Source organism: Anomaloglossus baeobatrachus, chromosome 6 (assembly GCF_048569485.1).
Source record: "Anomaloglossus baeobatrachus isolate aAnoBae1 chromosome 6, aAnoBae1.hap1, whole genome shotgun sequence".
NCBI classification, from domain to species: Eukaryota; Metazoa; Chordata; class Amphibia; order Anura; family Aromobatidae; genus Anomaloglossus; species Anomaloglossus baeobatrachus.
Genome location: NC_134358.1, coordinates 76,228,520 through 76,252,253, shown reverse-complemented (window position 1 = coordinate 76,252,253; position 23,734 = coordinate 76,228,520). Strand labels below are relative to the sequence as shown.

The following is a 23,734-nucleotide window of genomic DNA, read 5'->3' as shown; positions in this document are numbered from 1 at the left end:
TGGCTGGTTTTAAAATTGGGGGGGACCACACGCCGTTTTTTTAAATTATTTAATTATTTATTTCACTACACAGTATAGACACGCCCACCGGCTGCTGTGATTGGGTGCAGTGTGACACCTGTCACTCAGCGTGGGGGCGTGTCTCACTGTAACCAATCATAGGCGCCGGTGGGCGGGTAAAGCAGGGAATACGAGATTGTTTAATGGGCGGCCGGCTTTTTCAAAACAGTAAAAGCCGCCGGAGCAGTGTGAATGCCGTGCAGAGCCGGGGATCGGGGATCGGTGAGTATATGAGAGAGGGGGATAGACTGACATGGACAGAGAGAGAGGGACAGAGAGAGTGACCGACTGACAGAGATTAGTGCATGACAGACATTGTGAGGCGCTTCAGAACGCAGCTTTTCAGCTGCGCTCTGAAGCGGACCTTTTTTAAGCTGCGGTGCAGAGCGCACACCTGCGCACATAGCCTCAGACATCAAAATCGTATGAGGGATGTCACACGTTACAATTCACTAGGTTCATACAACAAAACGTCCAATGTATGAGGAATAAACGACGTGTATGCGATCACCGTATTTTAGTTCAATCTTGATTGCATGTAGGTGTCACACGCAAATACGTCACGAACGATGCAGGATGTGCGTCACTTACAACTTGACCCCGACGACGGATTGAAAGATTTATTGAAGCGTGTAAAGCAGGCATTAGTATGTACAATCTAATGTGTGATTTTCTGTGTGTGTGTGAGATCTAATGTGTGATTGAGTGTGTGTGCACAATCTAATTTGTGATTTTGGGTGTGCAATCTCGTGTGTGTGTGTGATCTGATGTGGGTGTGCAATCTCATGTGGGTGTGTGATCTGATGTGAGTGTGCAATCTCATGTGTGTGATCTGATGTGGGTGTGCAATTTCGTGGGTGTGTGATCTGATGTGGGTGTGCAATCTCATGTGTGTGATCTGATGTGGGTGTGCAATCTCATGTGTGTGTTATCTGATGTGGGTGTGCAATCTCATGTGTGTGTTATCTGATTTGGGTGTGCAATCTCGTGTGTGTTATCTGATGTGGGTGTGCAATCTCGTGTGTGTGTGTGTGATCTGATGTGGGTGTGCAATCTCATGTGTGTGTGTGTGTGATCTGATGTGGGTGTGCAATCTCGTGTGTGTGTGATCTGATGCATGAGTGTGTGTGTGATCTGATGTGGGTGTGCAATCTCATGTGTGTGTGATCTGATGTGGGTGTGCGATCTCATATGTGTGTGTGAGGCTGAAAATGTTGCCCATTCTTCTTTGCAAAATAGCTCTAGCTCATTGAGATGGGATGGAGGTGTCTGTGAACAGTAATATTCATGTCTTGCCATAGATTCTCAATGTGATTTATGCCTGGACTGTGACTGGGCCATTCACAGACATGAACATGCTTTGATCTAAAACATTCCATTGTAGCTTTGACAGTATCTTTAGGGTTGTTGTCCTGGTGGAAGGTGAACCTACACCCCAGTCTCCAGTCTTTTGCAGCCTCTACCAGGTTTTCCTCCAGTATTGCCCTGTATTTAGCACCATCCATCTTCCCATCAAGTCTGACCAGCTTTCCTGTTCCTACTGAAGAAAAGCCTCCTCACAGCATGATGCTGCCACCATGTTTGACGGTGGGGATGGTGTTTTCAGGGTGATATGCAGTGTTCGTTTTCTGGTACCTATAGCGTTTTGTATTTGACCCCAAAAGTTCTACTTTGGTCTCATTTATAGAGCACCTTCCTCACATGCTCACTATGCCCCTAAAATGGCTTTTTCCAAACTGCAAATGAGATGTCCTATGGCTTGCTTTCAAAAATGCTCTCATTTTGCTAGTCTTCCATAAAGGCCAGATTTGTGGAGTATATGACTAAAGGCCCTGTCACACACAGAGATAGATCTGTGGTAGATCTGTGGTAGATCTGTGGTAGATCTGTGGTAGATCTGTGGTAGATCTGTGGTAGATCTGTGGTAGATCTGTGGTTGCAGTGAAATTGTGGACAATCAGTGCCAGGTTTGTGGCTGTGTACAAATGGAACTATGTGTCCATAATTTCACTGCAACCACAGATCTGCCAAAGATTTATCTCTGTTTGTGACGAGGCCTTTAGAGTTGTCTTGTCCTGTGGACAGATTCTCCCACTTGAGCTGTGGATCTCTGCAGTTCCTCCAGAGTGCCCATGGGCCTCTTGGCTGCTTCTCTAATTAGTGCTCTCCTTGATATGTAAGTTTAGGTGTTGTGTACGGCCATGTCTTGATAGGTTTGAAGTTGTGCCATGCTCCTTCCATTTTTGGATGACGGATTGAATAGTACTCCACGAATTGTTCAGCGCTTGGACTATTTTTTTTATAACCTAACCCTGCTTTACTCTTCTCCACAACTTTATCCCGTAGTTGAGGAGATCGACTTCAAGAAAATGGCCACAGAGGTGGCGCATGCACAGATAAGACTCCGCAGATATTTTCTTGAAGTCCATCGTGTAGATCTGCGCATGCGCCGTGGCACTTTTCTTAAAGTCGATCTCGTCAACTGCGAGAGATTCAAAGCAGCACGCCAGCAGATCAATGGTGCCCGCTACCGTGACACCCCACGAGCCCGCAGCAGTATCGCTGACCCTTTGGAGCCGCGATACCCCCTCCTGCATGCCCACAGCATTGCCTACCCTGCCTCCTGGGACCTTCTGAGCCACTCCACCACCGCCACTCCCCCCCTGGTGAGTATGGCTCTCACAGAATTATATTTTAAAATATGTGGCATTCATGGCTTTCTCAGCCAAAAAGGTTCCCGACCCCTGTCCTAGAGCGACACAGTGGAAAACAATTACAATGGCCCGTCCATGTCCTGCATTACACAGAAACTACATTGATGTGAATGGGCAGCGTGTAATGCTGAATTTCACCAATGGTGGTGCTGCAGGAGCAGGAACACTTATTTCCAGGCTTTCTGTAATGCTCATGGCCGTTGTGGAGGCAGCGAGCGAGATTAGTGGACTCACTAGACCACAGGCGGGACCTGGGCTTACCCTTTAGTGGGAGGGCATAACTAGTGCCCACCATGAGTCAAACACCAGGTACCACTCCCAGGACAGTGACCGGGACTGTGGCAGCTAACCCCCAGGACAGGTAACAGACTCAGGTACCGGTGGGATGACTGAGGTGGGCATGGCAGGGGTAGACAGGTATGGTAAGGCAGGTACTGGAAACGGACACAGAGATAACAGTACAGGAGCTCAGGATCTGACAACTAGCTAGATAGCAGACTGACACACTGACTAACTAGGTGTGCTGCGCAGGCACCTCCCCTAATGGGAGGGTGCCTTAAATATACATTACCTCTCAACCATAGGCTGAGAGGCATTTCTGGGAAATGGCACCTCAGCACTTTAAGAGAAGGGCCTGTGTGCGTGCGCCTGTTTTAGGTACACTCCCAGAAACCCTGTGTGGCGTGTACAGGGCCCAGGAGGGGAAAGAGGCAGCAGCACACGTGGATAGCCAGGGGAGTGGGGGAGAGGAATAGGATGCAACCCGCCGAGGCAGTGAGTAAGTTGGCGTCTCTGCAGAGATGCCGGAGCTACACTTTCCTACAGATCACAGCGATTTCCTTAGATTAGTTTATTGACATGGGACCCCTATGACAAGCAGGTTTCCACCAAACTTACGGACAGAAGTGAAATAAAGATACACCAGGTCAACAACGTAATTCACCTAGCATATTTATTATATCGGTTCCATATATAAAAACCCCTATGTTATTAATTAATGAAGCCTGAGGCGCTACAAAATACATCTACACATAGCTAATCTTGAGTGTCTGTTGGATGGTAGAGATGGCTGAGTTGGTCAAACTTTGGTCCCCATTCCCTCAGGTCCCCAAAACTCAAGTCATCATCGGTGCTAGAAGGATATAATGAGCTCAGGCTCCCAAATATTGAGTTGCTGCCCTGTGCACAGAAATTATGGAGAGTATCGGGAGGGAGAAACGTCCTAACATTATCAGCCGCCCAAACAATATGAGCCACGTACTCCTGGAAGTTGGAGACACTGCTCTCGTTATTTGATGTCTCTTCAGAACGGACTCTGGATCTATCGACACTGAGCAGATGGTTTGGCTTGCGATTAACCATTGATGTTCTTGGCTCAAATGAGGTAGAACAGAGCCGATGGGTATATATTTGTGTAGGTTGTTTTAGTTTCTGCAGATCATAGCCGTCCTATAACGAGAAATCATATATGTACATTTAGTGGGCTGTTATTCATAGTTTCCATAGAAGAGATTGTGTATACATATACAGTATATGTATATATACATTTTTAATATTATTCAGCTGGCTTCAGAGCTGTAATCTTGCAGTACTCCTTTCTGCCTTACTAGCTACATAGCATTTGCACCGTTATTTTTCATGTTGTAAATTGTCATGTTTATACCGGTCTCTGAAGTAGGAGAAGTGGGATTGTGGTAGCTCATGTGGCCATTCGGCTGTTAAAGTAAGGAAACAGTTAATGTCTTCAAGCCTGTCAAAAAAGTTCTTAAGGTTTCGAATTTCACTTTAAGAATAAAGACTTCTTCAGGGAGTGTGGCTAAGCTGGATGGATGCTGGGAGTGGCTTTACTTATTATGCCGTTATGTATTGTACTATTTGCTACCATGTAAGAAACACCTACATTTTTATATGGTACGCCTATATTTCTGAAGAGTACAAAAGATATCATTCTCATTAAAATCACTTGGAGAGCTTTGGAAATCACATGCATGTATATTTCCTTAATTCTCACCAATGCCGTAGAAACTTTTATTTGGAGTGAGAATTACTTCAACACGGCATTATTGTAGACAGCGTTTTGGTCTCATGTTGCAAGATACCATGGATGTCGTCACCGTAAGGCTATGTTCGCACGTTGCGTTTTTTACCGCGTTTCTGCAGCGTTTTTAGCTGCAGCGTTTTTGTGCAAAAACGCATGCGTTTTTGTTTTCCAGCAAAGTCTATGGGAAAAGCTGAAATCTTGTCTGCACTTTGCTTTTTTTTCTGCAGCGTTTAATTTGCATATTTGTGGTCAAAAACCATGCTGAAAAAGAAGCAGCATGTCAGTTGTTTTTGCCATTTCTGCAGCGTTTCCTTAACATTGGAGTCAATGAGAAATGGCAAAATGCAATCCAAAGCACAATTCCTGCGTTTTTCACGCTTTTTACCTGCTTTTCCACTGCGTTTTTGGCTCCAAAAACGCATGCTTTTCTGGCCAAAAATTAAAGGGTTCTAATGTTCCTTTACACACACACAATAACCGAAAATTTAAATGCTAAATAATAATAAACTTTACCTATTTTTCTGTTAAAATGTGCATAACCACTATTATTTCATTAAAATTGATAATTTTCCATATAGTTTTATTAAAAGTTAATTTTATCCTTTTTTTCTCTTTTTTCATTCTTTTTGACTATTTCAACTTTATTTCTCAGTGTCTTGATCTACAAAACGCATCTGCAGAAATGCAAGTGAAAACGCAGGTAAAAAGCGCTGAAAACGCACTCAAAACGCGGTAAAAACGCATGCGTTTTTAGCGATAAAAAATGGCCAAAAGCCATTTGGTCAAAAACCAAGGGAAGGAAAACGTGCAGAATAAACTGCAGGTACTCCGACGCAACGTGCGCACATAGCCTAAAGGGTGTATCTGAGGACACTGACCAATGCAAGTCAAGGTGCTCATTCACAGTGAATGTTTTTACACCAGGACTGATGGTATGCATCTAAAATATCGCAGAATGCAGTACTTTGATCATTTTTTTGTAATAAAATTCACCCATTATGAATGTACAGGAAACGGATCACATATGAGTTACTAGTTACTATCTGAACGTCGTGTGTTTCATGGATCCATTACAATTACTAATATTGAAAACTATATTACTTAATAAATTGTTCATGTAAAAGCTGTGCCAAATGGACGTAAAAAAGGACACGTGGATTGCATAAACGTATACGGATGACAATACAGTTGAAAAATCATCTGGTTTTCTTCTGGATGAAAAATTGATTATTTTGCACACATTTGTAGGTATTACCAGCCAGCAACCAGCATTTCCGGCTTAATAAAACGTTTGCAATTTGTCTGGGAACCTCTAGCAGGTAATACAGTTCCCCTGTAGTGGTGTCTGTACTTTTGCATTTTTATATAAGGCCCCATTAACACATCCGTGATAAAAACGCACGTTTTCCGTGGTGTGGGTGCGTGTTCGTGTGTCTGTGTGTGTGTTCAGTGTTTGCTATCTGTGATAGCACACGGGCAGTAGGAACTCCTATACTCACCTGTCCCCGTCGCTGTCTCAGGCGCTGTTGCTTCCGGGTCCGCAGTGCAGTGAATATGCATGAGCATAATGAGCGGGCCCGGAAGGAAGTGACAGCAGCGCCGAAGACAGCAGTGCTGGAGACAGGCGAGTATAGAAAATCATTTTATTTCAAAGACATGTGTCTTCTCCGCTGCGTGTCACACTGATGTCACATGGATCACATTAGTGTGTGCTCCATGTGACACCCATGCTGTCAGAAGAAAAAACGGACATATCGCCGTGTGCAGTACACAGACACGCGTGATTCATGTGGACACACGTCCGTGAGAAAGCGAGAAAACAGGGATATGTGCGCAGACCCATTGATTATAATGAGCCTGCGTATGTCCGAGTGTGAAAGGGGTCTAAGATATGGGTGGGCCATGGTCCATTAGAGCATGCGGTAGATCTTTGCCCTGGCATTGGAGCTGGGATATTCTCTATGACCTCCTCTATGACCTCTAATACCTCCTCTGTGACCTCCATGACCTCCTCTATGACCTCCATTTAAAAATGTATAAAAAGTTTTGTAATTTAATGATTTTTTTTTGGTTTAGCCATAAAATGAATGGGAGTCTATATGACCCCAATATAGGCTAAGATTAGGTAGCCTGAAGAGTAACGTTATGTTTGAGGTTTTTGTAGTGGAGCATATAAAGCAGGGCGGACGTAGTACAGTGTTTTCTTGATTTATTACTGCCGTATGTCTTGGTAAAGTTCCACGTCAATATCAGCAGATGTCATCACAAGACGTACCCAGACTATGTGCCCAGACTGTGTACCCAGACTATGTAGGTTATGGGCAAAGCACTGTTTTTGTGAAATACAACGAGTCTATGCCGGTCTCTGCCAGCAGTTATTTATCATGTCCCCGCACGCGCTCTCATATTCATAGTTGCTGGGATCTCACCTGCTCACTTACGTCATGCAAATCAGGACTGGTTCACTGTCAAGGGACGGAGTCACAGCAAAAGCATGACAAATGGCTGCCCGCAGAGACCGGCAGGCTGGAGTTTTCTGCAGATATTTTGGTAAAAGTGCTCCCCTGTAACATAAAATAAAGCCATTTTGAAGTAGAATAATGCAGATGTTTAGTAGAACACAATACGTCTCTGCTTACTATGACCTTTCTGCCTCTGCTGTTCACGGCTCCTCTAACTCTGTCCGCTTTCTTCCAGCGCTGCAAAAAAAACAGTAGAATTGATGGATTTAGACATTTTATTCTAAAGTAGTGAGATGTAATGACATGTAGATTCCCTGATAAAATCTCCTTATCTCCTGGTGGGAAAGTGGAGGGGCTGAACATTGCATCCGACAATATGGGAACGAGCTATTCCTTAAGTCCCCCGTCCCCGATCTTACACATACCCACGCTGTTTTTATCCAGTCGGTCTACAGGAGTTTGTGACCTGCTGGCAGCTCCAGTGTTTCATAGAGCGCATTTGAGGTCACAATTCAATAAAAGTCTATGGGAGCCTCGTTCTAGCCTTGTTCTGGCTCTCATAGAATTCTGTTGAGTGCTTGTAATGTACCATATTTTTTATTTTAGAGGATAAGATAGGATTATAAGACACACCCCAAATTTAGAGAGAAAAAAAAAAAAAGGGAAAAAATATATGGGGTCCATCTTATAATCCGGCGGAGCGGGGTCGCAGAAGGCGGGGGCGGTGCAGGAGTAAGGCGATGCTGTGTGCGGTACGGCGGGTGTCCCAGATGCTGGCTGCGGGCACTGTGAGGCAGGAGAAGCATCGAGAAACTGTCGGCGGTGCTGACCATGATCTCATCTGCACACGTGCCACATCCGGGTGCCATTTTACTTAAGTCTGCTGGGGAGATCACTGGACCAGAGGCGGCGCGTGCGCAGATGAGATCTAGAGCCGAGAGCTCCATCTGCGCACGCGCCGACTGCAGGCGCCATTATTTGAAGCCCACACCACCAACATTTTCAGAATGGCGCCCCCTGGCTCACGGTCCCAGAGCAGCCCGCAGCCCCAGCACCCATAGTCCGCAGCACAGCACCCACAGCCCGCAGCATCTCCTGTGACCATTGTCCACCACCCCCCAGTAAGCTACATTCAGATTATAAGACGCACACCTCATTTTCCTCCCAAGTTTTTGGAGGAAAAGTGCGTCTTATAATCCGAAAGATACGGTAACGTCTCACTTCCAGTAAGTCAGAGGTTACAGTCGCAAGATGGCACCATGGGAAAGGAGCAACAGAAAAGAAAAAGAAAAAGTGAATATATGATAGGTGACTTAGGGTACCGTCTCACTAAACGACGTACCAGCGATTCCAACTACGATACGACCTGGTCAGGATCGCTGGTGCTTCGCTACATGGTTGCTGGTGAGCTGTCAATCAGGTAGATCTCACCAGCCACCAGCCACTCGTGTAACGATGCTGCGCTTGGTAACCAGGGTACATATCGGGTAACCAAGCAAAGTGCTTTGCTTAGTTACCCGATATTTACCCTGGCTACGTATGCAGGGAGCCAGCGCTAAGCGGTGTACGCTGGTAACCAGGGTAAATATCGGGTAACCAAGCAAAGCGCTTTGCTTAGTTACCCGATATTTACCCTGGTTACCAGCGTACGCTGCTTACAGAAGTCGGTGCTCGTTGGTCTCCCGCTGTCAAATACAACAACGAGCAAAAAAATGAACCAGAACACTGTGTAACGATCAGCGATTTCACAGCGGGGGCCAGGTCGCTGCTTAGTGTCACACACAGCGAGATCGCTAATGAGGTCACTGGTACGTCACAAAACCTGTGACTCAGCAGCGATCTCGCTATGTGAGAAGTACCCCTTAGAATTAAAAGCACCGCTCCAGTGCTGAAAACCCCCGCTGGAGTGAGGCTTTAAGTCAGTTTTGCTGAAATTTTGCACTGCATATTTTTGCACCAAATATAACAAAACGTTGCACAATGTGTGATAAATCTGGCACGTCGTTAGATACAATAATTCGATGTTTTTCCACTTTTTATGCTACTCGTCCAGTGGACTGAAAAATGTTACTTTTTGGCGGCTTTTTAAAAAGTCACAATTTGTAAATTTGTCTTCAAGGGAAGCTGTTATTACGATATTAGTAGTAATGATGATTTCATCCATATCTTCCTTGTAGTGTTTCCTTTGGAAATTGTAAAAAATAATTGAGCATTGATGTTTTAATCACAAGTGTAATAGGCGGACATATTTCCCCTCCTGCAGACGACTTCTGGTCACATACAGATCACTTCTCTCTGTGTCCTATGTCCCCCGCCCAAGAATCGGCACCATGTGCTCTTGATGACGTTGCAACAGCGTGCCCCATCAGTCTGCGCAGGCCCTGTCACCTCTGATGAGTGGAGATAGGGAGTGGGGCAGGACAGCCGGAGGTGCAGCGTCCTCTCCATCTCTGAGAGTGAAACTTCAAGGCTGGATTTTTCTAAAGTTCCCAAACTAAAGACTACAAGCAAGATATGGATGTAATCATTACACTCATGCCTTTAGAGGTCTGACATCCTGATAACAGGTTCCTTAAAGGCAATGTTTCCGAATATGTGTATTTTTATTGTTTTATTTTTAATGGGGCAAAAGGGGGGGAGATTTGAACTTGTGTATTTTTTTTACATTGTTTTCCATATTTTAAAACATTTTTTTCCTGACTTTTTATTGTATTTAAAAGTCCCCTTAGGGAACTTGAAGCTGCGATTGTCTAATCACTTGTGCTGTACAGTGCAGTGCATCAGCACTGCTGTGTATAGCTAAAATTCCGATCTCCTATGAATGACGGCCCGCAACCGGTGTTCACAGTAGGATCATGATGACAGATACAGGGGTCATCAGCTGAACTTGGCTATCATGACAAACCATCGGCTCCCCGTGATCACATCACAGGAGCACAGATGGGAGCTGAGAATAATGTGCCACTCCGTTCCTCCGTCAGTGAGAAATCAGTGTTTGAATTGATATGGAAAGGAGGCTGAAGAGCTATTTGTAGATCTGAAGCATCCGTCACTCCAGCTCTATTCTCCACCCAGAGATGCCTCCTCCTGCTTGACTGATGGCTCCTTTGTCTGAAGTCACACAGCATAGAGGCTGTCAGTCAGGCAGGAGGACATTTGCATCATTGGCGCTGATCTCTTGGAGGTGGAGGGTTGGGCGGTTTGTGCCCCAGAATTGGCGGCTATTTTTTGAAAACACGAACAGCAGATGAATGCTTTATAGGGGGCATCAAGATGACTCTACATTTACCATTTATCGTTGTTTCCATTTTTATCTGGAGGGTCACTTTAATAAGACATCAAGCAAAATAGGAGCAATGATGCCCCTCGATGATGAATACTGGCTCTTCGAGATAATTCTCTACAGACACCTATTTTCCCAATCTACTTTAAAAGAGACATTTTATTCCTGCCATATTAAGCTGCATTGTAGTCTGTACCTGGTCATGAAGTCCGCCTTCTTCGTTACAATGAATGACGGTTCTTCGCATTTCCTCCCAGGTCTCATGTTCAGCAGGTAAATGGTAAAGTCCTCCTTTCCGAAACTTAGACCGTCCCCACTGACTCCACACTGTATAGGACACCAACAAAGCTGCAACCAAACAGAAGAGGATGCCGCATTTTGATTTGTTGGGCACCACATGGAAGCATATTATGGACTTTTTAGACTCCAGTGAACCTCCAGCCCATCAGACATGGGAACAACACGTATTCATAACAGTGAGGTGCTGGTGCTGTGACCTCCAATTTTCACTAGAATTCAGGGGCTGCAGTGGTCATCAGAATGTCACCTACTGGGACCTCCCGTATAGATGGGGCATTAAAATGTAGCTGTCATGGGTGTGTCACGAGTGACAGACAGTCAGGTGGTTTCTGCCTATAGAAGGTCATAGCATCTGGCTGCGCAGAATGCTCCCTGACTTTCCATTGTTATGTTGTCAGTATTCATTGGTATAGGTAGCTTTCCTGCTGGATTCATCTCTCTCCCTTTTAGACCCAACATGAGCTCTACTTCCACCCAGCTGTTGATTATCAGCCTTCCCTTGGTGTTTATATACCCCTTCCTTCCTTTGGACTGGTGCTGGTGATATTTTCAGTTCCTTCAAGCCTAGGTTACAAGCAGGTGGCTTGTACTCCTCTGTGGTGTCATTGGTGAAACCTCTGCTGAACTCCTACCTGAGTCATCTAATAATAAGTAGTTCATGGTTTTCTCCCTATGTGTTCACCTTGTGTCTTCTATAGTTGTTTAATGGGGTTGACAAAGAGCTCATCCTACCCATTCAATATTTTGGGCCCAGCACTAGGGATACCTAGGGTCAGGTGTCCGGCTCGGCATATAGGTGCGGAACCTATCTAGGGTGATGAGGAACCCCAGGGACAAGCAGTAGATTCAGTAAGGGGGTCACCATCTTTCCTTTCCCTAGACACAGGGTTTCCCTTTCCTATCGCCGTGTGCTTGGTACTTCCCCGTACCTAGTGTGAAAATAGCTTTTTAAAGCCAGTGAGGGATGATACAACTAGGATGACTCATCCAAGAGGCCGGTCTATGATGTCTTCTCCCCACCCAGCACCTCCTGACTGACAGATCGCTCCCTGTGCACACCATACAGGAGGCTGTCTCTACCAATGGAAGTGTGGCTGAGGGAAGCTAAGGGAGACCTGCCTCTTAGACTAGTCAACATAGTCACCTCATCTCAGGGTGGTTTACCGAAACATGTCTTTCTAAAACACCAGAATGTTTCAAGAATGAAACATAGATGTCTGCAATAGCGTAACCGATTCACGCTACTTATGGTTCAGGCAGCATGAATCTGCTGTCAGGGTCCCTTTAGTGACACAGTAATTTGTTTTTCATTTCCTCATTTTGAAGGCTCTACTTCTTTAGTCTCTCAGTCCACATTGCCATAAAGACTTGTTACTGGCAAGAAAAGTTGTTCTTAAGTCGACCATTCTGCAATGGAGAATAGAAGGCGGGCTTTGCACGTTGCGACATCGCAAGCCGATGGTGCGATGTCGTACGCGATAGTCCCCGCCCCCGTCGCAGGTACGATATCTTGTGATAGCTGGCATAGCGAAAATTATCGCTACGCCAGCTTCACATGCACTCACCTGCCCTGCGACCGTCGCTCTGGCCGGCGACCCGCCTCCTTCCTAAGGGGGCGGGTCGTGCGGCGTCATAGCAACGTCACACAGCAGGCGGCCAATAGCGGCGGAGGGGCGGAGATGAGCAGGATGTAAACATCCCGCCCACCTCCTTCCTTCCGTATAGCCGCCGGCGGCAGGTAAGCTGATGTTCCTCGCTCCTGCGGCGTTATACACAGCGATGTGTGCAGCTGCAGGAGCGAGGAACTACATCGTACCTGTCGCTGCAGCATAATTATGAAAAAGTCGGAGCCTGCAACGATGATACGATAACGACGCTTTTGCGCTCGTTAATCGTATCATCTAGCATTTACACACTACAATCTCGAAAGTGACGCCGGAAGTGCGTCACTTTCGATTTGACCCCACCGACATGGCACGTGCGATATTGCAACGTGCACAGCCGCCCGAAGAGTGACTGCAATTCCGCAATTGCTTACGTCATTCACCTTCTGATACATAGGACATGTTACGTTTAGTCTGCGTGTCATTTTTTGTATAACTACCTTTCTAGAGTTTTTTTATTTTCTTTACTACTGTTAAGCCCTTGTCGTCACAGATCCGTACATGTATGACAAGTTATCTAACACAGTACTAGAAAGTTATACCCAATAACCCCAAACCCAAAAGTCGCTGAGTACATGGATATATTCACGTTAAGGCCTTGGTTCCACTTGCGGTATTCACAGACGAGTGCAATCCTATAAAACATCGGATTTCACTCGCACGAGTGTTAAACTATGGAGCAGTGTCCATCTGCTATTTTTTTCTCATGCTGGATTGGCATGAGAAAAGAATAGCAGCATGTTGTGTTTGGCAGCGAGTCTTGCATCACACGCACCCATACAAGTCTTTGGTTGCATGTGAAACATCGCACTGGACTCGGATATCATCTGAGTGCAGTGTAATACACACACAGACAGGCAGCAGAGGAGATGGGGAGAAAATACTCCCTCCCTCTTCTCCGTACTTGTGATCTGATCGCAAGATTGGATCACAGTCGCATGAGAACCTGAGCTGAGGGTCATTCGCATATAACATCCGATTCTCTTGCATCAGATACCATACGCAAGTGGAACCGAACCCTTGAGGCTGCTTTACACGCAGCGACATCGCTAGCGATGTTGCTGGTGAAAGCACCCGCCCCCGTCGGTTGTGCATCACGGGCAAATCGCTGCCAGTGGCGCACATCGCTAGGACCCGTCACACGTACTTACCTGCCTAGCGACATCGCTGTGCCGGCGTACCGCCTCCTTTCTAAGGGGGCGGTTCGTGCGCCGTCACAGCGACGTCACACGGCAGCCGTACAATAGAAGCGGAGTGGCGGAGAGCAGCGGAAAGAAAGTGACACCCACCTCGTTGCCGGAGGACACAGGTACGGTGAGGTTCCTCGTTCCTGAGGTGTCACACGTAGTGATGTGTGCTGCCTCAGGAACGACGAACAACCTGCGTCCTGCAACAGCAACGATATTTTGGATTAGAACGACGTGTCAACGATCAACGATTAGGTGAGTAATTTTGATCGTTAGCAGTCGTTCGTACGTTTCACATGCAACAACGTCGCTAACGAGGCCGGATATGCGTCACGAATTCCGTGACCCCAACCACATCTCGTTAGCGATGTTGTTGCGTGTAAGGCCCCCTTTAGAGTCTTTATTGTGCTGTATCTATTTAATAGTCTATATCTCAGATAATAAACTGAAATTAAGAAGTTCTTGTTAATAACACAAACTTATGAAAAAGAGGAAAATGAGCGATATCTCACCTATAAAAATTAGAAGACACATACTGATGGCCAGGATGGATCCTGAGCTCAGACCAATGGCTTTCCCTGTCCTGGTCAAAGTGCTCTCACAGCTCCTTCCCTTGTAGCCGTTCTTGCATTGGCACCCATATTTATATTGGGATCGCACTACACAAGTGCCTCCATTTCGGCAGCTCCATCTTGTGCATGGTGATGGATGACACTGCTTCTGTCCTGTCACATTGTTCATCACCTCAACCTTATCTGCTGGACATCTGGACAACAAGACGTCAACTCATCAAATCATAAAAAGTAAATTGTAAATAATTGTTTAACTGATCCACATAACATATATACGTTTGATCTTAAAGGGCACCTGTCCACTTGGAAATACAGTACTATCCAATAGTGGTATTGTGAGGAGCTGGAGCTCTACTAGAGCACAAGGACATCATAGAGGTGGGTCTCCCTGAAATTGCTTGCTCAGTGATTATCTGATTTTTCAGGAAATAAAGAAGCTAGATCGATGACAACAAGCTGAACACCAGGTCCAGCATATGCTTATAAGGGTATGCTCCTAATTCTAAAACCCCTTTACGTAACATAATTATGATTGGACAAAGAAAAAACACAGCACTACATGTATCCTCACTGAATTCATACAATGTCATATAGAGAAAACATAAACCCTACCCAACGAAATAAGTCCTACTACATCATAAATTGGGAAGGGGTTAAGATACTTTGTTGACACTAACTTGAGCCCTTAGTCATTGAGCCTCATTGTGTTTCTCTTCTCTTATATAGAAGGCTTTGATGTCCTATAGTTATAACATTTTTCATACCACGTACCTGCATTCATACTTTCTCCATAAGTCTATGCAGTTAAGATGAGACTGACAAGGTTGGTTCCTACAAACCTCCGAGTGACAGCCATTGTTTATCCCCTCGGTACTGACCACCATACTTTGCTCATTTCCCTCTCCGCCTATTGGCAGCTGGTGCCCATTAATCCGCACGTCACACAGACATCCTGTGGAAAAATGCAAAACAGGTCTGTTGTCCAATAATTAATTGACAGATGTCACTATTGTTGCCCTGGTGCCTAGCAGGGAAATAATGTTAGAAAATGACCCACTTTTTGTATCTAGATTAGGTCCCATCCAGAAGTCCATATTTCACAGATGGAAAATGTACCTATGCCCTTTATAGTTTTTAGGGTTGTTAATGTAGCGCCCCATGGGGCAGGTGGTTTACCTACTCGTTGCCGGGCCATTGCAGGTCGGGTCAGGTGATGTCATAAGTGGCCTTGCTTGGTTCCGTTGCCCCGAGGTGTACAGTAAAAGGAAGAGAAAGCAGGGTGATGGGGAAAGTTTGCCGTGACGCCACCTGTAGTATCCGGTCAGGGAGTAGCCGCCGCTGCAGAATTCCTCACCGGGGCAGGTGTTATGGCAGCCGAGATGGCGTCGCTCCCCACATGCAGAGCGGGCCCCGGGTGGGATGACTAGCGTTGGCAGTCCCTTGGAAGCGCCGGCAGTTGACGAGATGGACTTCAAGAACATGGCACGCTTGCAGTGCGTCTTACGATCCGGAAAATACGATATGTCTTCATCACCAGGGAAATGTTTGATTTGAGGACCTCGTCCAGTGACTTCTTTCCAGTCCAATGACATGCTGATTTGCCAATAGCTATTCTCCTATTGGTATCTAGTGTCGTTGCTGTATCTTGCGTGATCATTTACTTCCTACTGTGGATATGTTCATTTTTACTTTATTCTACTGTAGGTTGTGTTTATCTGTTGTTGGCCACAATGTGAATGTGCGCCTACACATTGAACTCATACCCACAGGCGCGCAGTCCCATTTATTTGGTTTTTTTTCTGCTACCATTCTCAGGGCTGACCCTCACCTTGAAAATCGTTCTCCGTTTGCTGTGGTGAGCTGTTCCCCAGTACAACATGGGATGGATCAACATTGAACAGCTTGTTTTTCCCGACGGTTGAAGTCACTTCTCGGACACCACCGCCTCTTTCAATGCGTAAGGTGAACGTGTTGTCATAACGCTCCAGGCTCACAAGCGTCCATTGCCCGTGATCTATCCGAATGTCGGGCAGTTTGATAACAAAGTTTCGTTCTCCAAAGTTAAAGCGAACAGCAAAATGTCCCTCAGAGACCTGCAAGATATAGAAAACCCAAATTGACATTGTATAAAGCAGCTCCAGTCAGTATGCCTACTTAGGCACACATACAATAATCAGCCATATTAGTAAGGCTATGTTCACATGTCCTGTAGTCTGTAGTCGTTAGAACGGATCTATTGGGAAACTGATTTCAGCCGGATCAGGTTTTTTTAACATGGGAGTCTATGGACAACGGATTTGTTTATTGTGTGTGTTTAAACTGAATATACTGTATCCCTGTGACGCCCTGGCAAAACCAGGTAGTCACAAATAGGCCCCTGCATAACACCTTCCCTCATTAGGAAACACAGCCAACCAGAAACCCTAGTCACTCCCCTTAGGGAAAGATAGACACACCAGTGGACGTGACCAGACGGTTGGAACACGCCCACCCAGGGGTCTAGACAGCACGGGGGTGGGAAAACAGTCAGTTTGTCTTAGAGTTCAGTCTTGGAGTTCAAGGACAGATGAGTGTGGAGTGGAGGTCAGGCCTGTGTGTCAGGCCTGAAGCTGACTGACAAGTACCAGCACCATCGGGTCCCGGGGCCACCAGGGCTGGATAGACACACCAGGGGGTGGAGCCAGGTGGTTGGACACACCCACCGAGGAGTTCAGACAGCCTGAGGCAGAAAACACAGTGCAGTTTAGTCGGAGAGTTTGAGAGTGGAGTGGAGGAGGTCAGGCCTGTGACAGACTGACAGGTGCCAGGGTTGGAGCCCGGGCACCTTTGGCTAGGAGGCATACGGAGGCCTCTGTCTGCAGGAGCCGGGAACACGGCTCGGTGGAACCGTGGTGGACCGGGACAGGGTAGTGGCCCGCCGGTACCGACCCGGGGAACCGACTCGGAAACTGGAGCACAAGAGGGGGCACTCAGACCCTGAAACGAGGTCTAGATACTACTGGACTGAGTTAATTAACTGATTGCAGTCTGGACTTTAGGTCCTTTCCCACCCAAAGTCCCTCATAGAAGACAACAGCCCAACAAGGGGGATAGAAAGCCACCACCAAGGCTCAGAGATCGCACGGGCCAGCGTCTGCGGGCAAACGGGCTCTTCCGACATCCACAAGCCGGGGAGCGGACTCCTGACGCTGCAAGCGCAGGTAGTCCAACAACTCAAACAGGTGCAGGAGAAAGGCAGAGACCAACAACCGGGTGGGGGAACCCGACTGTAGCCAAGTGCGGGCACCGACCACCATAATCTTGGTTTACCAGAGACTCGAGTGTTTCATTCTAATAGTGAGTACACCAGTGCCCTTCGGCCGCCCATATCCCTGCACCGCCAAAACACCCCCAACGGTTCCCGGGGCCACCATCCCTGCCCACGGAGGGGTTAACAACTTGCTGCATACCATCTCCCCGTAACTGCAGCAGTGGTGTCCACCTTCACCACATCCCGTGGTTGGTGTCACGAACTTTAAACACGGCTCCGGCCGTACACCTACGTCCCCAAACCGCCAACCCCTTTTTGGTCGGAGTGACCGCAGGATCCCTGGGTCCGGAGACCCTCGAGCCACCCACTGAAGGTCTGGACCCGAGCGGCTCGGTTGCAACTGAGCACGGGGCGCCACACCCCGATTTCTGGTGTCACGAGCAGGATACTTACCCAGTCACTTACCTAGTGAAGTGCGCCTTATATGGACAGTCAGCGATGATCCGTTGCAAAATTTTCGAAGTCCGCCATCTTGCCGCCATTTTTTGGCACGAAGATTCCTGCCAGAGTCTTCTTCCTCGCGAAAAGAGCGCGAAGGCTGAAGCCCCACCCCTTGGGAACATGGCCGTAAAGCAAGGCCGGAAGTGGAAAAACTAAACTTACCGGCCGGAGAGAGGAAGGCCGTGAAAAGACCAAGGGGGGGCGGGTGAAGATTCAGCGACATGTGACCGAGCTGATAAAGGGCAGGGACTCCAGGACCCTGCCACTCTTCTGGTTCCTGGACCCCGTGAGAGCGACATGGCCGACCAGTCCCGCAAGCCCGCAGTACTGTAGTCCGAGCCCGGAACAGCGCGTGGGTGGAAGCCCGGACCACACAGATGTGTCGTCGGATACAGGCCCAGGCGCAGTTCTTGCTGGAGCGGAGGATGGCCGAGATGGAGGAGCTGGCTGCGGCCGTGCGGGCACGCAAAATGGAGGCGACCTTAGTGGAGCAGGTGAGCGACCCATGCCCCTATGTCCCCGAGCGACCGGCCGATTTGACTGAGGGACCCGGTCTGCCCCTGCCCTCTATATTGCCTCCCTCACTGCCTGTACCGGTTGCCGCTGACCCCCCGCTCGGTCCGCTGCCCCCAACAACGGTGGCGGAGCATGAGGACCTGCCTGTGGAAGCAGCCCGCGGACGGCCAGTCACCCGACCGGCGCCAATACCGATCCCGTGGAAGATTAACCCCAGGAAGGTGCCCGGCCCCGGAGTGAACCAGCCGGTCCCGGAAGAAGCCGCGCCCCAGCTACCCAAGGCCCCGGCAGTCCGCCCGGCTGAGATGGAGGTGGATGTTGATCGGAAGTGGGCCCAGCGGGTGAAGCTGGCCGCTCCTAGGATCCAGGCCTTGGCTGAGGCATCGCAGGGTTGCCTCTGCGAGGCAGCCGAGCAGGCCACGACACAGCGGGGTTCCCCAAAGCAGAAGGTGCCGGTCGTAGCCGGCACAGTGGAGCTCCGGCTGGGCCCGACCCCCGCGCAGAGTGACCCGGAGCAGGCAGACGCTCCGTATTGGGAGCGGCAGCAGAACCAGCTGGGCCGTGAGATTGCGGCCCGGGAAAAGAGGAGAGCGGAGGTGCTGGCCCGGATCATCCGTGAGAAGGACAACCTCCACAGCGCCACCTATCTGGTACGGGGCCTGATGCACAAAGGCCAGGTCTGGCACTTCGACCCCCAACGTGGATGGGGATTCATCTTCGAACCGGACCTGGACGCAGAGATCTTCGTGTCCCGGCAGGACGTTTACCCCATCTTCCAATGGGTCACCCAGACCGAGACCTGGAACCCGGTGAGCTTGTTACCTATACCCGGCATTGCAGGGAGAGGGGATGGTTCGCCCTCGATGTGAAGAGGAGGGTGAGCCGCAGGCACACCCATTCCCCTCCCCCGCCATACAGTCCCGAGGATGAAGAAAAATATTGAGAGGTAGCGGTTCCCGGCTACCATACTGCCCATCCCCGTTGGGACTTTGTTGACTCCCCGTTTCAGTTTAACCCCCATTCACATAGAGACAAGGCCGAGAACTTACAGGCCACCCAAAAACATTCTTGGGCCTTGTAAATAATTCCTGGACCACCTTTTCATTGTCCTGCAGTCTCCGGAGAGGCTGGTTAAAGGAAGGGCCTGCGGGATGTTGTAGGCCGAGGTCCCGTCACCATGCAGACCGGTGATTACCCTCCGGGTCAGGGATCCCCTGGAAGTGGGGCCTCTGAGAGACTGCCGGGTAAGGAACTTATTACCCGGCCCGTGTGGGCAACACCCGAACCCGATTCCTGGACTGGGGAAAAGGGGTGCTGACCTGTTTTTAGAGGCAGCATCAAGGTTTAGGTTTGCTTGGGTGGGCAAAATGGAAAGGACCCTTTTCCCGTCCCGTTCCCGGTTAATAAAAATGTTTGCAACATTAAAGTAAACTGCCTCCCGCAAGGGAAGAACATAAGCTTTCATATAATGTAAATATGTTATTATACTTGTAATATGTTATTTTCTCTTTTTCAGTTAAAGCAAAAATAAACCGGTTGTGGTCGGACAGCCCGCAGACGGCCTGTGGTTAACCAAGGGGGAGTGTGACGCCCTGGACAAGCCAGGTAGTCACAGATAGAGTCCCACACAACACCAGTCCCCTCACTAGGTAACACCATCCAACCACATATCACCCTAGTCACCTCCCTCAGGGCTGGATAGACACACCAGGGGGGCGGAGCCAGGTGGTTGGACACGCCCACCAAGGAGTTCAGAGAGCCTGAGGCAGGAAACAGTGCAGTTTAGTCGGAGAGTTTGAGAGTGGAGTGGAGGAGGTCAGGCCTGTAGGTCAGGCCTGTGACAGATTGACAGGTGCCAGGGTTGGAGCCCGGGGACCTTTGGCTAGGAGGTATACGGAGGCCTCTGTCTGCAGGAGCCGGGAAGACGGCTCGGTGGAACCATGGTGGACCGGGACAGGGTAGTGGCCCGCCGGTACCGACCCGGGGAACCGACTCGGAAACCGGAGCACAAGAGGGGGTACTCAGACCCTGAAACGAGGTTTAGAAACTACTGGACTGAGTTAATTAACTGATTGTGGTCTGGACTTTAGGTCCTTTCCCACCCAAAGTCCCTCATAGAAGACAACAGCCCAATGAGGGATATAGAAAGCCACCGCCAAGGCTCAGAGATCCCACGGACCAGCGTCTGCGGGCAAACGGGCTCTTCCGACATCCACAAGCCGGGGAGCGGACTCCTGACACTGCAAGCGCAAGTAGTCCAACAACTCAAACAGGTGCAGGAGAAAGGCAGAGACCACCAACCGGGTGGGGGAACCTGACTGCAGCCGGCTGTGGGCACCGACCACCATCATCTTGGTTTACCAGAGACTCGAGTGTTTCATTCTAATAGTGAGTACACCAGTGCCCTCCGGCCGCTCATCTCCCTGCACCGCCAAAACACCCCCAACGGCTCCCGGGGCCACCATTCCTGCCCATGGAGGGGTTAACAACTTGCTGCATACCATCTCCCCCGGGTGCCCCGTAACTGCAGCGGTGGTGTCCACCTTCACCACATCCCGTGGGTGGCGTCACGAACTTAAAACACGGCTCCGGCCGAACACCTACATCCCCAAACCGCCAACCCCTTTTTGGTCGGAGTGACCGCAGGACCCCTGGGTCCGGAGACCCTCGAGCCACCCACTGAAGGTCTGGACCTAAGCGGCTCGGTTGCAGCCGAGCACGGGGCGGCACACAGCGGGTGGTTTGTGGCAATGGAATAAAGGAGACAGAAGGCAAGATAGCGTGATTCTTAAGGCCCCTTTACACACTGCAACATCGCTAGTGATATCGCTGTAACGTCACCGGTTTTGTGATGTAATAGCGACCTCCCCAGCGACATTGCAGTGTGTGACACGCATCAGCGACTTGGCCCCCGCCGTGAGGTCGCTGATTGCTACAAGTCGTTCAGGACCATTCTTTGGTCCTTTGTTTCCCGCTGCGCAGCATGTATCGGTGTGTTTGACACTGTTACAACGACATAGTTAGCGACCCAGCCCATAGGCATGCTAGCGTTCCCTTTCCATCGAGGTCGTTCTGCAGGCCCGTATCGCTGCTGCGTCGTTGGGCAGATCTGCTTGTTTGACAGTTCACCAGCGACTGTTAGAGACTTTCCAGCGATCCCGGCCAGTTCAAGATAGCTGGTCGGATCGCTAGAAAGTCTCAGTGTGTAAAGGGGCCTTTAAGTGTGGCCGGACACACAGGGTGTGAACAGTGGTGTAACTAGAGACCAATCCTTGAAACGAGTGGCCCTAGATGATTGGCGCCGGAGGACAGAAACCTAACAATCAGGCCCATTAAATCATCAAGGTACCAGCTGACTTCTTTAGGTGCAGGACTCTAGTGGCCAGGCCTTTTAACCTTCAAGGTACCAGGTTAACCTCAACTGGCATGTGAAAGTAGTCAACCAACCAAGTGCTTTCCTGTTTACACATTCAGGTGTGCAAACCTTGACTCTAGTCATCATGGAACCCCTAAAGAGACTGGAAGTGAGACTGCTTGAAAGAAGGGGGCCCATCACGGTGTGCTGTAACGCTGGATTGGGACTCAACGGCACAGTTGGATAGGACGCAAGCCCGAGGGAAGTGAAACTGTGTCTGTTAATGCTAAGTAAAACTGTTCCATGATGGACGATATGTGTCCGCTATCTGGAACGTGAAATTGTGAATGATAATCATCCAGTAAAGAGTTGTGGTAAAGGGAACTGTTGGTCTCCTTGTGTGCATGAGTCATCATCCGGTCTTGGCTGCCAACACCAGAAGCAGTTTGTGACCTGCAAGGATTGCCAGCCCACATGGCCAAAGTCCACACACTCAGACAGGACCAGGTATTTCATGTAGCGCGCCAGAGTGTTACGAGTCAATCCCTCACCCATGACTATCACCCTGTGACACTCTACAAACACATACCATCTAGCTAAACATTGCTGCACAGTACAATCTTTCAATGGTATTCCCAAATAATAGCAGACTCTTTTAGCAGGATAATGGCCCTGTCATCCTGGAAAAAAATATTCCGGAATGGTTGGAGGAACATAGCAAAGAATTTGAGTTGATGACTTATCCTCCAGATTCTCCAAATCTTAATCCACATCAAACATTTATGGGATGATACGCAATAAAAATAAGTCCAATCCATGATGGCCACTTATTGCAACAGGTCTTAAAGGCTATGTACACCTTTGTAACTTTCTAAATAGTCTTCGTTAAAAATGTTTTACCATTTAGTTGCTGCAGGTGTCTGGAAGTCGTTTGCTTTTACAAAAATTACAAATCTATCACAGCGCCTGTTCATTCAGAAGACTTCTCAGTGTTAGAGATAGCAGCAGGGAAGAATTTGTACATAGGTCTCAAGAGTGGAGAAAGGTGAAAGTAGCTACAGTTTCAGTAAGGGCAGAGGAAACATGCTGCAGATAGGGAGGAAAGCACATGAACCAGAAATACATTGTCACGATTCTGTGCAGAGCATCTCACAGACTTGGAAATGCTCTGTGTCGCGTACATATCTGGCAGTGTCTATTCCTTTGTGCAGAGCATCTTGCCTTTGGAGATGTTCTGTGGTGCTGTTGTTGATACTGAACTGGCAGCTTGGTTACTACACAGGAGTCCAATTTGGTTCTGGGAGGTGCTGGTTACTCAGCTGTTCCACCTTCCAGGTAATTGCTCAGGCTTCTTTACTGAGCATGCTCCACCAGCACTCTGCCAGTTATACTATCTGGTTCTGCTGTAGCTTGTGTGTCTGTATTTGTTCTGATCTTGGTATTCTGACCCCCGACTGTTATTGGACTTCTCCCTATTCCTGTTGTAATCTCCTGCCTTTGACCCGGACCGTTACTTGACCACATCTCTGCTTACTCCCTTTATTTACTATGCGCTCTTCTTGTATTTTGACCCTCGGATTGTGACCTGACTACGCCTCTGTGCCGCCCTGGCAAAACCAGGGTGTCACAGAGGTTTGCATCCATCTTCTTGGTGCAGATCTCACTCTCCCTTGGGGAGTTTTCAACACAGTGACACACAACACCAGTGGGCGGAGCTGAGAGGTCTGAAGTGTCTGGGAGGAAACTATATAGGGAGTTTCCAGTTTGCAGTGAGCAGTCAGTCTGCAGGAAGCGTAGAGTCTGGAAGGAGCTCCGGTATGGAGCTTGGG

General features: G+C 48.5%; 1 protein-coding gene across 1 annotated transcript in view; it reads right to left on the bottom strand.

The window, feature by feature from the left end:
* Positions 1-3,809: 3,809 nt before the first annotated feature.
* Positions 3,810-23,734, bottom strand: part of LOC142243821 (neural-cadherin-like) — a 135,538-nt gene continuing 115,613 nt past the window's right edge. Inside the window, exons 30-35 of the mRNA XM_075316025.1 lie at positions 16,112-16,376; positions 15,055-15,235; positions 14,224-14,477; positions 10,757-10,908; positions 7,455-7,514; positions 3,810-4,223 (exon numbers count right to left, since the gene is read on the bottom strand). Of these exons, the coding sequence (XP_075172140.1) occupies positions 3,810-4,223; positions 7,455-7,514; positions 10,757-10,908; positions 14,224-14,477; positions 15,055-15,235; positions 16,112-16,376 (1,326 nt within the window). The remainder of the gene's footprint in view (positions 4,224-7,454; positions 7,515-10,756; positions 10,909-14,223; positions 14,478-15,054; positions 15,236-16,111; positions 16,377-23,734) is intronic.